Source organism: Procambarus clarkii, chromosome 2, assembly GCF_040958095.1.
Source record: "Procambarus clarkii isolate CNS0578487 chromosome 2, FALCON_Pclarkii_2.0, whole genome shotgun sequence".
Lineage (NCBI taxonomy): Eukaryota > Metazoa > Arthropoda > Malacostraca > Decapoda > Cambaridae > Procambarus > Procambarus clarkii.
Genome location: NC_091151.1, coordinates 44,150,908 through 44,165,818, shown reverse-complemented (window position 1 = coordinate 44,165,818; position 14,911 = coordinate 44,150,908). Strand labels below are relative to the sequence as shown.

The 14,911-nt window shown below is 33.3% G+C and overlaps 1 protein-coding gene across 1 annotated transcript in view; it reads right to left on the bottom strand.

Moving 5' to 3' along the window:
- Nucleotides 1-14,911, bottom strand: part of LOC123762278 (uncharacterized) — a 53,727-nt gene that overhangs the window by 16,914 nt on the left and 21,902 nt on the right. Inside the window, exons 4-7 of the mRNA XM_045748702.2 lie at nucleotides 12,368-12,403; nucleotides 9,204-9,239; nucleotides 5,997-6,032; nucleotides 1,982-2,017 (exon numbers count right to left, since the gene is read on the bottom strand). Coding sequence (XP_045604658.2) covers nucleotides 1,982-2,017; nucleotides 5,997-6,032; nucleotides 9,204-9,239; nucleotides 12,368-12,403 — 144 coding nt within the window. The remainder of the gene's footprint in view (nucleotides 1-1,981; nucleotides 2,018-5,996; nucleotides 6,033-9,203; nucleotides 9,240-12,367; nucleotides 12,404-14,911) is intronic.

The following is a 14,911-nucleotide window of genomic DNA, read 5'->3' as shown; positions in this document are numbered from 1 at the left end:
CGAATTGCTTAGTACCGACATCAATAAACACATCACAACCCCACAACACCGATCAGGCACAATCAACTAATGCTTACTATACAGTGATCGTCTTTTAGGATCAGAACGAGGTGCTGGAAATGACAGAGAAAGACGTCACTATTAAATATATTCATTTGATTATTACTTCTTCACTTAATATAGTGAAAAAATACATTGTTATTATCCGGGCCTATTGGCCGGTGTTTTTTGACCCGTGTATCTGAAATAAATGTTGATTTACTTATAAACATTATGTGAAATATATGGAGAAAGCCAATGCTGTCAGTGGAGACCATCTTACAAAAATAATAATAATAATAATAATAATAATAATAATAATAATAATAATAATAACTTTAAATATTATAATCATGAAAAAGCAAGAGCAGCATCAATATTAATATCAGCTGGAGTTATTAATATTGATGTAGCATAGCATCACCAAAAGCAACAGGGTGAAGTAGAAATAGCATTAGCAGCAGCAGCAGCTGTGGTAGTAGTTCATGTAGTAATAGTAAAAAGAAAAAATTGTACTAGAATTAGTTTTAGTAGTGGTAGTAAAATTGGAAAAAACAAATAGAGCAATATCAGAAAAAGCACCAGTAGGGGGTAACAAAAGCAGTAACAGAATAAAACAGCAGTAAAAACAGCAGCTGCATCTTGTATTAGTAACCTTACTACGAATACTACCAACACAACATCTTTTCTCCTTCACTGTGGAAGGTCGAACAAGCAGCTTAGCCTATTCCATAAATGTTTAATTAATTCATGCACTAAGACAAGTAGTAAAAGCATTCTCGTTATTTAACAGATGATAAAACGTTTGTTAATCACTACATTTACAAACATATATCTATATATAACATTTAAACCCACACATAACCAACTATAGCCACAAACAACTATATATAGTTACACACACACATACACATTATATAATTATATATATATATATATATATATATATATATATATATATATATATATATATATATATATATATATATATATGTCGTACCTAGTAGACAGAACGCACTTCTCAGCCTACTATGCAAGGCCCGATTTGCCTAATAAGCCAAGTTTTCATGAATTAATTGTTTTTCGGCTACCTAACCTAACCTATAAAGATAGGTTAGTTTAGGTTAGGTAGGGTTGGTTAGGTTCTGTCATATATCTACGTTAATTTTAACGCCAATAAAAATAAATTTACCTCATACATAATTAAATGGGTAGCTTTATCATTTCTTAAGAAAAAAATTAGAGAAAATATATTAATTCAGGAAAACTTGGCTTATTAGGCAAGTCGGGCCTTGCATAGTAGGCCAAATACGACGTTCTGGCTACTAGGTATAACATTATATATATTATATATATATATATTCCACAGAAAAAGATAAACAGTTTATATACTTCTCATACTTATTCAGTCTGTGAAGTAATTATTTCTTAATCAAGTATATTCTACAAGAAATTGACACACATAGATTCTATTGTTGTCAGTGTAATACCTGCGACAATTAGCTATTCTACGTGCAGAAATGACACGCATTTAGTCCCCGAGGCTAAATTACAAGCACTAAACAGATGCAATACAAAGAAAAAATATGTGCAAAATACTTTTCTATATTATTAACGTATTATATTATATTATTACTATACACTATTATATAAGTCCTTAAAAACACATGACTACAATTTAGAAAAGTTTAACACTGAAAGCAGTTTCATACACGAAAGTCATTTGTTCTCAAAAACAGCTTATAAACAGAGCTAAACCTAGTAAACACTCATGCTTAACAAAGGACGCTTTCAAAGTTCCAAATTATGTCATTACTTGTAAAACATTTAATAAAACATAAAAGGAAGTGTTAAACATCAAAAGGAACAATTAATTTATTTACACAGAAAACCATCCTAAATGATCTGTTGTTTCAGGAATTTGAAACAAACAATTGCTTACTATTGAGTGAACGTCTTTTAGGATCAGAGCGCGAAACTGAAACAAACACGTGCGAAAGTTATTAAAATCTAAGAGATTTATTAAGGTATTAAAATCCAACTAAATAAATCATCCAGACTACATAATTTTCAAACTCTTTTAATTAAAACATTAAAGTTGCAAAAAGAAATAAACTATTTCTACATATATGAAAGATTATTTTGTTATAACCTCAACATTGGTTTGAACTGTGAATTAGCTAGTGACATAGAAATTAAACTGGTTAAATAATCCTTCATTCATGCATACGTTTCTTACCACATAAAAAATCTAAGTACTATTGTGTCATTATAGATTTATTTCAGGAATAAATCGCGGGTCCCCTAAGCCTATGATGGTATGTGGTCAATTTAATTTGCATGGTAGGTTATGAGATATCAATAAAATTTTATATATATAAAGGAAAATAAATCAATGAATTATAAAGTTTTAGTGTAACTACTAAACTTTATAGTTAATATGTCAAATCTATACAGTATTAATTGCATTAATAATGTGAACATTTACAACTCAGTTTAAACATCAGCCATATTGAAGAAATCTTTAATGCCGCAAACTGTGTACGATAAAAACACCCCCTAAAAAAAGAGCTCTCACATTTCGATTGGTTGGAGCAACGACAGCCAAGATTCATGCAGGTCGGAGTTCGATCCCCGACGGTCCATGGGGTCGGGCACCGCTCCTTTCCTCCGACCTCATACCCCTTCCATGTAATTTATAGGCAAAAATTTTGGGGTTTCATCCTGGGGGGAATGTCAGTAGTTCGACTATGTTGGGGGGTGGCCTCGATATAAGGCAAAATTTTATATTATATATATATATATATATATATATATATATATATATATATATATATATATATATATATATATATATATATATATGTCGTACCTAGTAGCCAGAACACACTTCTCAGCCTACTATGCAAGGCCCGATTTGCCTAGTAAGCCAAGTTTTCCTGAAATAATATATTTTCTCTAATTTTTTTCTTATGAAATGATAAAGCTACCCATTTCATTATGTATGAGATCAATTTTTTTATTGGAGTTAAAATTAACGTATATATATATATGACAAAACCTAACCAACCCTACCTAACCTATCTTTATCGATTAGGTTAGGTTAGGTAGCAGAAAAAGTTAGGTTAGGTTAGGTTAGGTAGGTTAGGTAGTCGAAAAACAATTAATTCATGAAAACTTGGCTTATTAGGCAAATTGGGCCTTGCATAGTAGGCTGAGAAGTGCATTCTGGCTACTAGGTACGACATATATATATTCGTCCATAGAACACGAATTAATAATATTATTATTATTATTATTATTATATATGTGATATGTTTAAAGAAAATACTAATTTTAGAACTAATTAGCGTTCAACTGATAATTTCATGAGATTTCTTGTACAAAAACAATTTCTTACTGTTTCCTAAGTTTCTACTTCAAAATATTCTAATTAGCTATACACACACACACGAATATCACACCAAATATCAGCATTCAAAGTAGAAAAAATATACATGAATTGAGGAAAAATTAATACAAAATATATCTGCAGACATACCTGTTGACAATTCAAGGAAAAGCTTAGAAGTATTAAACATACTTGCACAAACTTTACTGGAATAATGCTGTAAAACAAGTCTACCTGTACTAAACATGCTTGAAGCAATAATTATGCTGAAAAAAAGTATATTAAAACAAAGATTTTTAACGAGAAAATATTTCATATTCAGCTGGCAAAGTAAAGCTGAGCATGACACCGGATGCATGTAAGCGATACAAAATTGTTCAAATAAAAGTAATATGGCATTCACATTAACACAGACTACTTCAAATAATAATAAATATGACAGATAAATCAGAATAATGTGAGATATATTTACTGATAAATGGGTACAAGTAGTACAGTTATTTGTACTACATATATATATATATATATATATATATATATATATATATATATATATATATATATATATATATATATATATATATATATATATATCGTACCTAGTAGCCAGAACGCACTTCTCAGCCTACTATGCAAGGCCCAATTTGCCTAATAAGCCAAGTTTTCCTGAATTAATATATTTTCTATAATTTTTTTCTTATGAAATGATAAAGCTACCCATTTCATTATGTATGAGGTCAATTTTTTTTTATTGGAGTTAAAATTAACTTAGATATATGACCGAACCTAACCAACCCTACCTAACCTAACCTATCTTTATAGGTTAGGTTAGGTAGCCGAAAAAGTTAGGTTAGGTTAGGTTAGGTAGGTTAGGTAGTCGAAAAACACTTAATTCATGAAAACTTGGCTTATTAGACAAATCGGGCCTTGCATAGTAGGCTGAGAAGTGCGTTCTGGCTACTAGGTACGACATTATATATATATATATATATATATATATATATATATATATATATATATATATATATATAATTGTATTACACAATTTTCAATCAATAAAACAGTAAAAAAGGCATACAAAATATTTTAAGTACACCCATTTCATAGACAAAACAAAGAAAGGTCTTATTACTTACAGAAAAGAGGGATTTAAAGTTACATTTAAGGGCAGCGGTGAAATGACCTCACTAATAATATATAAAACTAGAAATATTTAAAACTATATAACAAAATATATAGACTAATAATATATAAAACTGTGAAACGTCGTCGTTTCTCCATCTTCTGATGAGTGGTTTGCTCATCACAGAAAACTAATCTCTAAATGAGTTAATATTTCGTCATTCATATTTACAAAACATTCTAACACACACTGATACATCTACTACTATAATATTGATGTCTACTGTATCTACTATTACATCTTCCACTGTTAAATCTACTTAAAAATGTCTAAATTATTATTAGTTATCACTGGCCATTCGCTAACATTACTCTCCCTTTTAATATATTTTACCTCATTTCTCCCATCAAAAACCACTGGCTGGTGCTTTCCAAGCCAAAATCTGGCGAAACAGTTTTTTTTTATTATTAATATATACAAGATTTCTTACATTCTTCTTCAGCCACCAGCACACACAGTGTTCCGGGCAAGTCCTTAATCCTAATATTCCCCGGAATACGACCCGCCAAATCGTTTAACAACCAGGTACCCATTTTACTGTTGGGGTAAACAGAGGCTACAGTTAAGGATTGACGCCCAGTAAATCCTCCCTCGGCCAGGATACGAACCCAGAACAAACCGCTCGCGAAACACCAGACGAGTGTCTTAAACCACTACATTACGTATCGTAGGTTTTTTTTCCGAGCCCAAACTCTGCCAAAACACTAATCAACGTTTTTTTTTCACAGGTAAATTCCTGCGAAAATAGTTTAATACGAACCCAAAATCAAAACACTGGCTGTCAATTTTGTCCAGGAAGCCTCGGTCAAAAGACGGCTTGTAACTATATTCCTGCATGCATGTGATGGGTGAGGGGGTGCGTGTGTGTGTCTGTGAAGACAAGAGAAGTGTAAGAAAATATATTGGAATCAAATAAAAGACAAATCACTTAATGCTGTAATTTTTAAGGGAAATTTGCTATAAAGCATTCCAACAACATGGAACCTCTGAATATCGTTATTGACGATATTCGTTTTTAACTTATAACATAATATGAATGTGAATATCTTCACATACATGACATGCAGAAACAACAATGACAACAACAAGGGACTTCAAATAATGATGATAATAAACTCGATGATAACTGCAGGAAAAGACACAATAAGTCTCTAAATAACAGTTATAACAACAAAATAATATGATAATTATGATAACTAAGACAATCATTTTACAATAACAATTACAATACCCACAAGTACTATACAATACCATATGATAAGAAATCCCCCCCCCCCTAGACATATTAAGGAATTATTCCCACAGGAGGAGGAGAGGATTTCGACAGATATCCATTAAAACGACGTATCTAACACGTACAGACACAAGTCAACATTTGCTTACTGTTGAAAGACCTTCTGTTGGGATCAGAGCGAGTGGCTGAAAGCAAAGTTATGAGATTAATGCATCAAAATCATATTATATATATATATATATATATATATATATATATATATATATATATATATCCAAAAATACTTAGAAAAGAAAAACATTATATTAAATACAAAAATGAGAAAATGTATAATAATTTATCGTATACATGAGTATAATGAAAATTTCCAAGTAAATACTAGTAAGTGTAGAATATAGTCAGCAATATTATCAACAATTAACAACAAATTCTAGCAAATTAATAAATTTACAGTAAATACAACAAGGTGGGAAGCATCTAGCAGAATAATTAACATTTATTAACACACATACAAATACATTTGTTAAAGAAAACATTTCAAATGAACCTGTGTGTTATATTCACCTGTGTGTTATATTCACCTGCGTGTTATATTCACCTGCGTGTTATATTAACCTGCGTGTTATATTAACCTGCGTGTTATATTAACCTGCGTGTTATATTAACCTGCGTGTTATATTAACCTGCGTGTTATATTAACCTGCGTGTTATATTAACCTGCGTGTTATATTAACCTGCGTGTTATATTAACCCTGCGTGTTATATTAACCTGCGTGTTATATTAACCTGCGTGTTATATTAACCTGCGTGTTATATTAACCTGCGTGTTATATTAACCTGCGTGTTATATTAACCTGCGTGTTATATTAACCTGCGTGTTATATTAACCTGCGTGTTATATTAACCTGCGTGTTATATTAACCTGCGTGTTATATTAACCTGCGTGTTATATTAACCTGCGTGTTATATTTGACAGCGATGAATTTTGTTGATCAAATCAACACCTCACCAAAATGTCAGAAATTATAAATTATAAAGTTTCCGACAATACATTTTCTGTAACATGTGATCACTAATTGTTTTCCAATGAATAGCTACTGTTATCGCGTGGCGTGTGTGTGTACTCACCTAGTTGTGTTTGCGGGGGTTGAGCTCTGGCTCTTTGGTCCCGCCTCAAATTGTGTGTGTGTGTGTGTGTGTGTGTGTGTGTGTGTGTGTGTGTGTGTGTGTGTGTGTGTGTGTAAGCATCGTAAAATTGACGTTTTCTACGCTTTAGTCTCGATAGTTTAGATGGGTTGCTTGGCTGGTTGAGGTACCACTGATCTATAGTACGGTACAGGGTACAGCTGGTGAAGATATTACAGCACAGGTCTATTGTACGGTACAGGGTACAGCTCGTAAAGATACCACAATACAGCTCTATTGTACGGTACAGGGTACAGCTGGTGAAGATATTACAGCACAGATTTATTGAACGGTACAGGGTGCAGCTGGTAAAGGTACCCCAACACTCATCAATTAACCAATACTTCCTACAGCTGGCACAACCACTACCGTGGTACAGGGTACAGCTGAACTGGTACCACAACACTGATCTATTATACGGTACGGCAAAAAGGTAATATAACCGAGAAACACAGAAATCACAATAGCGTGATACGTCAAATGAACAAATCCACAAGGGGCGGATTTGTGGAATCCACAAATCCACTAAGGCGTGTCTGGGATGATCCTGGACGTAGGTTCGAACCCTCATCATGATGGCCCTTGTGGATTTGTTCATAACCGAGACGTCTAGTTAAGCCAATTGTAAATATTTGTTATGTGTTCTAGTAATAGATCTGTATCAAATACCTATGTGGTAGTACCTATGTACTACACAGCAGTACCAATCTCTATAATACATAACACTACCAATCTCTATAATACATAACAGTATCAATCTTTCTATAATACATATCAGTACCAATCTCTCTATAATACATAACACTACCAATCTCTCTATAATACACAACAGTACCAATCTCTCTATAATACATAACACTACCAATCTCTCTAATACATAACACTACCAATCTCTCTATAATACATAACACTACCAATCTCTCTATAATACATAACACTACCAATCTCTCTATAATACATAACACTACCCATCTCTCTATAATACATAACACTACCAATCTCAATAATACATAACACTACCAATCTCTCTATAATACATAACACTACCAATCTCTCTATAATACATATCAGTACCAATCTCTCTATAATACACAACAGTACCAATCTCTTTAAAACAAAAAAGCAGTAAACACAACAATGGAAAAATACCTAACAAAATAAAAAGGGACATCCATATATATATATATATATATATATATATATATATATATATATATATATATATATATATATATATATATATATAAATTGACGATCACAAAACACTGATCATTTTATGCGGAAAATCCACAGAGAAATATGAAATGAGGTGAACGTTTCGGCTTTGTTAAAGCCTTTGTCAACACCAGACTGACTAAGGAGAAGGGAGAAGGGGGGAAGATATATAGGCCGACACCTGACCACCCCATCCCAAGGGTTGGTCAGGTGTAATTAACCAAAAACAGGTATAGCTTAGCTTAGAATGGTCAAAGAGGATGACCACCCCATCCCAACCCTTGGGATGGGGTGGTCAGGTGTCGGCCTATATATCTTCCCCCCTTCTCCCTTCTCCTTAGTCAGTCTGGTGTTGACAAAGGCTTTAGCAAAGCCGAAACGTTCACCTCATTTCATATTTCTCTGTGGATTTTCCGCATATATATATATATATATATATATATATATGTCGTACCTAGTAGACAGAACGCACTTCTCAGCCTACTATGCAAGGCCCGATTTGCCTAATAAGCCAAGTTTTCATGAATTAATTGTTTTTCGACTACCTAACCTAACCTAACTTTTTCTGCTACCTAAAAAACCTATAAAGATAGGTTAGGTTAGGTAGGGTTGGTTGGGTTCGGTCATATATCTACATTAATTTTAACTCCAATAAAAAAAAATTGACCTCATACATAATGAAATGGGTAGCTTTATCATTTCATAAGAAAAAAGATCGAGAAAATATATTAATTCAGGAAAACTTGGCTTATTAGGCAAATCGGGCCTTGCATAGTAGGCTGAGAAGTGCGTTCTGGCTACTAGGTACGACATGTAATATATTATATATATATATATATATATATATATATATATATATATATATATATATATATATATATATACACAAAGTTTACCGTCAATTACAAACGAAATCTTCATACAAATTAACTACACTTAAAATAGGATTTGCTTACTGGTTAATGGCTTTCTCTGTGGGTCGGTGCGAGCTGCTGAAAGCAAAAGAATTAAGCATGTTAATAACATGAGCGGATAACCCAAGTGTAACTGTGTCGATGTTAGGACTTAGGAGTATACAAGAAAGGCTGAGGAATCATATTCGGTTCGAAATGAGAAATATTCGGTTTGAAATGAGAAATATTCGGTTTGAAATGAGAAATATTCGGTTTGAAATGAGAAAAATTTGGTTCGAAATGAGAAAAATTTGGTTCGAAATGAGAAATATTCTGATCGAAATGAGACATATTCGGATCGAAATGAGACATATTCGGATCGAAATGAGACATTCGGATCGAAATGAGACATATTCGGATCGAAATGAGACATATTCGGATCGAAATGAGACATATTCGGATCGAAATGAGACATATTCGGATCGAAATGAGACAAATTCGGTTCGAAATGAGAAATATTTGGTTTGAAATTAGGAATATTCGTTTCGAAATGAGAAATATTCGGTTCGAAATAATAAGTTTTCGGTTCGAAATGAGAAGTATTCGGTTCGAAATGAGAAGTATTCGGTTCAAAATGAGAAATATTCGGTTCGAAATGAGAAGTATTCGGTTCAAAATGAGAAATATTCGGTTAGAATTTGGGGAATATTCGGTTCGAAATGAGGAATATTTCTCCACTGTGGAATAATGCAGAGTATATACGTGATGTTATACGGGAGCTCCCTGAAAACATGTTCATATTGAGCTCATTATTGAACTATTGGCTCTTGGAGCTCCACTCTGTGCAGATACGTGATAACATAAGCTTAACCTAGCCTAATCTAACCTAACCTAATATAATCTAACCTAACCCACTCTAATCTAACCTAATATAACCTTATCTAGCCTAACCATACTAAGCCCAACTTAATCTATTCTAATCTAACGTAACCTAACCTTATCTAACCTAGCCTTACTAAACCCAACCTAACCTAATCTAACCAAACCTTATCTAGCCTAGCCCTACTAAAGCCAATCTAACCTAACCTAATCTAATCTAACCTAACCTAACCTTATCTAACCTAACCTAACCTTATCTAACCTAACCTAACCTTATCTAACCTAGCCTTACTAAACCCAACCTAACCTAACCTTACCTGAACCTAACCTTACTAAAGCAAATCTATCGTATCCTATTTTACTAACCCGAACCTAACCCATCCTAACCTAAACTAGCCTTACGATGTGTATTTTGCGTGAAAACTGTCCGAAATACTGCGATGCGAACGGGTCAGGACCAGACAATGCTCACAAGCGAATGTTCACTCCGCAATAACCTGGGAACTTTTGCTACGATTCATCTAGCATTTACGTGTCCACTTACGAAACCTGTACATCTTTAGGTTTCGTTTGCTTTTCCATTAGAGACTTTCGGCGCCGTGGAGAGGGGAGGCGGACCTGCTGCATGGGTGACAGCTTCTCCCCCGTATCAACGTACCCTGGCTTTGCGCCCTGGAGAGGCCACTCCAGACCGACAACCAGAGCGCAACTCCATAGTCTCCTGAGACTGATGGATGCCTACTACTACTACTACTACTATCCACAATCATGAAAGCTTACAGTCAGTGATTAGTAAATAGCTTGCGAGGTTCGATAATGCGTCTCCCAAGGTTATTATTATTATAGATACCCCTCGTAATGCTTCGAAAGTCTTAAGCCGTTTAATAAATGTAAACTAATCCGCCATGATTGAAGAAAGATGTACGGGTTTCGTAAGGGGCACGTGAGTGCTTCGTGAGTCCCGACCCTGGTAATTAATCGTGAATTCCCTGATTATTAATCGTAATTATTAATCGCTCAAGTGAATACTAATATAGAAAGGCTTAAGAGGAGCTATGGGAAGGGAAAGTTGTGAACCTGTTATGAAAAGTGAAAGAGAGAGAAGTACTAATCTGCATGAAACGAAGAAAGTTGAAAAAATGCTTTCTTTACCATTGTCATTGTTGAAAATGACAATGGTAAAGTCATTTACCCCCCCCCCCCTCCCCCCACACACACAAAAAAAGATTGATTGATTAATCCCTCTAACTTTACATTTCAGTGTTGGCCAAGTCCCTTATTTGGCCAATATATTACTTTTTATAAGTCTATTACTTGGCCATTATATTACTTTTTACGTTTTACAAGTCTATTACTTGGTCATTGGCCATTATATTACGTGGCCACAGTATTATAATTCATTCTCGTCTTTTGCATTTAATAAAACAATAATATTACCCACGTACTGGGAATAAAATACACACAAACTTGCAGCCGAAACGTAGTGAAAGTGATTAATATTTAAATAAATGTTTGGACCTTTATCTGTACACATTTTCTGGTACTAATTTGAATTTTTCTCGAAGTGTATTTCAGACAAAAAACTAAATTGTAATTTTTTTTGTCAAAACGTCCATTATTCCAGTCAAATACAACACTCTACGAGCTTACACAACAGTGAAAATATAATAGATGCGTAATAAATACAGTAATTTCAAGGCTTTTTTAGTAACATGAAACACAAATGCCTTCTGTAGCCCACTACACTTTTAATTAACAGCAACATGCAAATATTCACAAAACTTTATTTACACTATTCGTATATCATTTTATCTTGAATGTCATCAATTTAAAATACATAAAAATTCCATACATATATATATTGTAAACTTTTATGAACTATATCAAGCATTTTGACACTCATTTGGGATGATCAATCAAAACAAACACAAATTCTTTTAGGAAAACTTGTTTAAACACTGATATACTTTTATATGATAAAACAGGACAACACCTGCAAGAATTAAAAATAACAAACAAAATTATACCTAATAATATCCATGCTGGTAATAAATTTCAAGAGGATTTTTTCCTCATTTATAACTTGCTGATAGAATACCAATACCAATGCAGTGTCACTAGCTGCATTTGATATAGAAAACAGGTTTAACAATCAGAAAAGCAGGTAATTATATACAAGATAACACGGGGGGTAAAAAAAAAAACTCCTACAATTATTTCTAAAGCAGAACCAGTAGCTGGAGTTGATACAGAAAATAGAAAAAAAGAACCCCAAAAAACAGGTAATGAGATGCAGGTAAGGAAAAACACAGGGCAGGTAAGGACAACACAGGAAAATCATTTCTTACTCCGTTGTGACTGTCTTTGAGTGCTTGCTCGCGCGGCTGGAAAATAAACAGTGAGTTACCATTTGAGTTTTGAATAAAATATATTAAGCCCTGCCCATAAAAATAACACATTCCGAGAAATAGAAAACATCACTTGTATAACATTTCAGGTACGAGATTATTTGGCTTCTGTCGTGGATGGAGTCATCAACCACTAGCCTAGCTGGCGAGAACGACCCAGGTTCGAGCTCCGGAAACGGAGGGACGATAGAACATGGATTCTTAATTGTTCATTGTTGTTCACCCAAAAGGTAATTGGGGACATAGCTGTAAAGCGATTAGCAAATCGTATTCTGCGGAAAACAAGCAGCTTATAATTATATATATACATAAATATATTATTTATATATATATATTATATATATATGTGTCGTACCTAGTAGCCAGAACGCACTTCTCAGCCTACTATGCAAGGCCCGATTTGCCTAATAAGCCAAGTTTTCATGAATTAATGTTTTTTCGACTACCTAACCTACCTAACTTAACCTAACCTAACTTTTTCCGTTACCTAACCTAACTTTTTCGGTTACCTAACCTAACTTTTTCGGTTACCTAACCTAACCTATAAAGATAGGTTAAGTTAGGTAGGGTTGGTTAGGTTCGGTCATATATTTACGTTAATTTTAACTCCAATAAAAAAAAATTGACCTCATATACAATGAAATGGGTAGCTTTATCATTTCATCAGAAAAAAATTAGAGAAAATATATTAATTTAGGAAAACTTGGCTTATTAGGCAAATCGGGCCTTGCATAGTAGGCTTAGAAGTGCGTTCTGGCTACTAGGTACGACATTATATATATATATATATATATATATATATATATATATATATATATATATATATATATATATATATATTATATATATATATATATATATATATATATATATATATATATATATATATATATATACCAAAAATAAAAGTGAAAATGAACTTTTGAAGAGTTAATTTTTCAACTTCCACTAACAGTAAAGAAAAACATAAGAAATATTGGAACGATTCGTGCTATAATCATTAATCTTACCCTTTCGGTCATATTCAACAACATATGTTTGCAAGAAAGACTGCAGTCAAAAATATTACATACACTATACACTTGTATAAACCCCAAGTAATATTTAACACAGAAACTCTTCATCTATGAGAGAACTGAACTCGAGATGGCGAGCCAGTACACTATCCAATACACCATAGCAGATCGTATAAAAGGATTGTGAGACGTTCAATTCTCCAGAGTTTAATTCAGCCAGAGTTCAATTCTCTCATAAGGGAAGAGTTTCTGTGTTAAATAGTGTCGTTAATGCAACTGTGTGATATATATATATGGGCTCGAGTATTACCATGTAAATATGATTGAGTTGGGAGAACGTATGTCTAATCTGTTACCATTAGCTGGCGTCGTTGGGGACTGTAGTCGTGGAATAGGCGCCCGTCTCACGGTCCTTTTAACGATGTGCTATGGTGTATTGGTTAGTGTACTGGCTGGCCATCTGGTTTGCCTGAGTTCAGCTCTCTCATAAAGGTGAGAATTTGTGTTTTACATATATATTTATATATGTGTTTATATATGTGTTTATATATATATAATATGATATTTTTTGGTGAATATAATATTGCATTGACACCAAATTCATCTTCATAAAAAAAGTAAAAAAAAAGTAAGTTATTCATTAATTTATGAAAACTAATTAAATACATTCTAAAGTTAATATACTTATAAAAGCATCTCTAGAAAAATGAGCAGGAGAAGCTGTTTATAATACAACATAAATTTTAAAGAAAAAAGTTAAAGATAAAAGTTTATTAGAAAAAAAGAAAAAAGGGGAAAAGTTTAATGGAGACCTAAAAATAATTTCTTCCTTGCAACTTCTACATAGCAGTAATATAACATTAATATGACGAATGGTGTGTGTTGCCTCAGGACATCAACACAACAATTTTTATACAAAATTTTATTGGTGAAATTTTAGAATCATTCTCAAAAACCGTGTTTTTATAGAATTATTTAGGTAACGGCAATCGTTTAATATTGGGGTTAAGGTATTATGTTATATATGCATTCACACCCTCCCCCCATACACACGCACGCACGCGCGCACACACACACACACACACACACACACACACACACACACACACACACACACACAGGATTACAGAGCCCGATAGGCTCAGGAATCTGTACACTTATTGATTGACGGTTGAGAGGCGGGACCAAAGAGCCAGAGATCAACCCCCGCAAACACAACTAGGTGAGTACACACACAACCACACAAGAAGTCATACATTTAAACTAACAATACAAAGCTGCCAAAGAAATTTAAGAAAATTCGCTTTTGCAGAGTGGTAGACGGCTGGAACAAGTTAGGTGAGAATGTGGTGGTCAAACCATCAGTAATTTCAAAGCGTTATATAGCAATGAGTACTGGGAAGACGGGACACCACGAGCGTAGCTCTCATCCTGTAACTACACTTAGGTAATTACACCCACACCCACA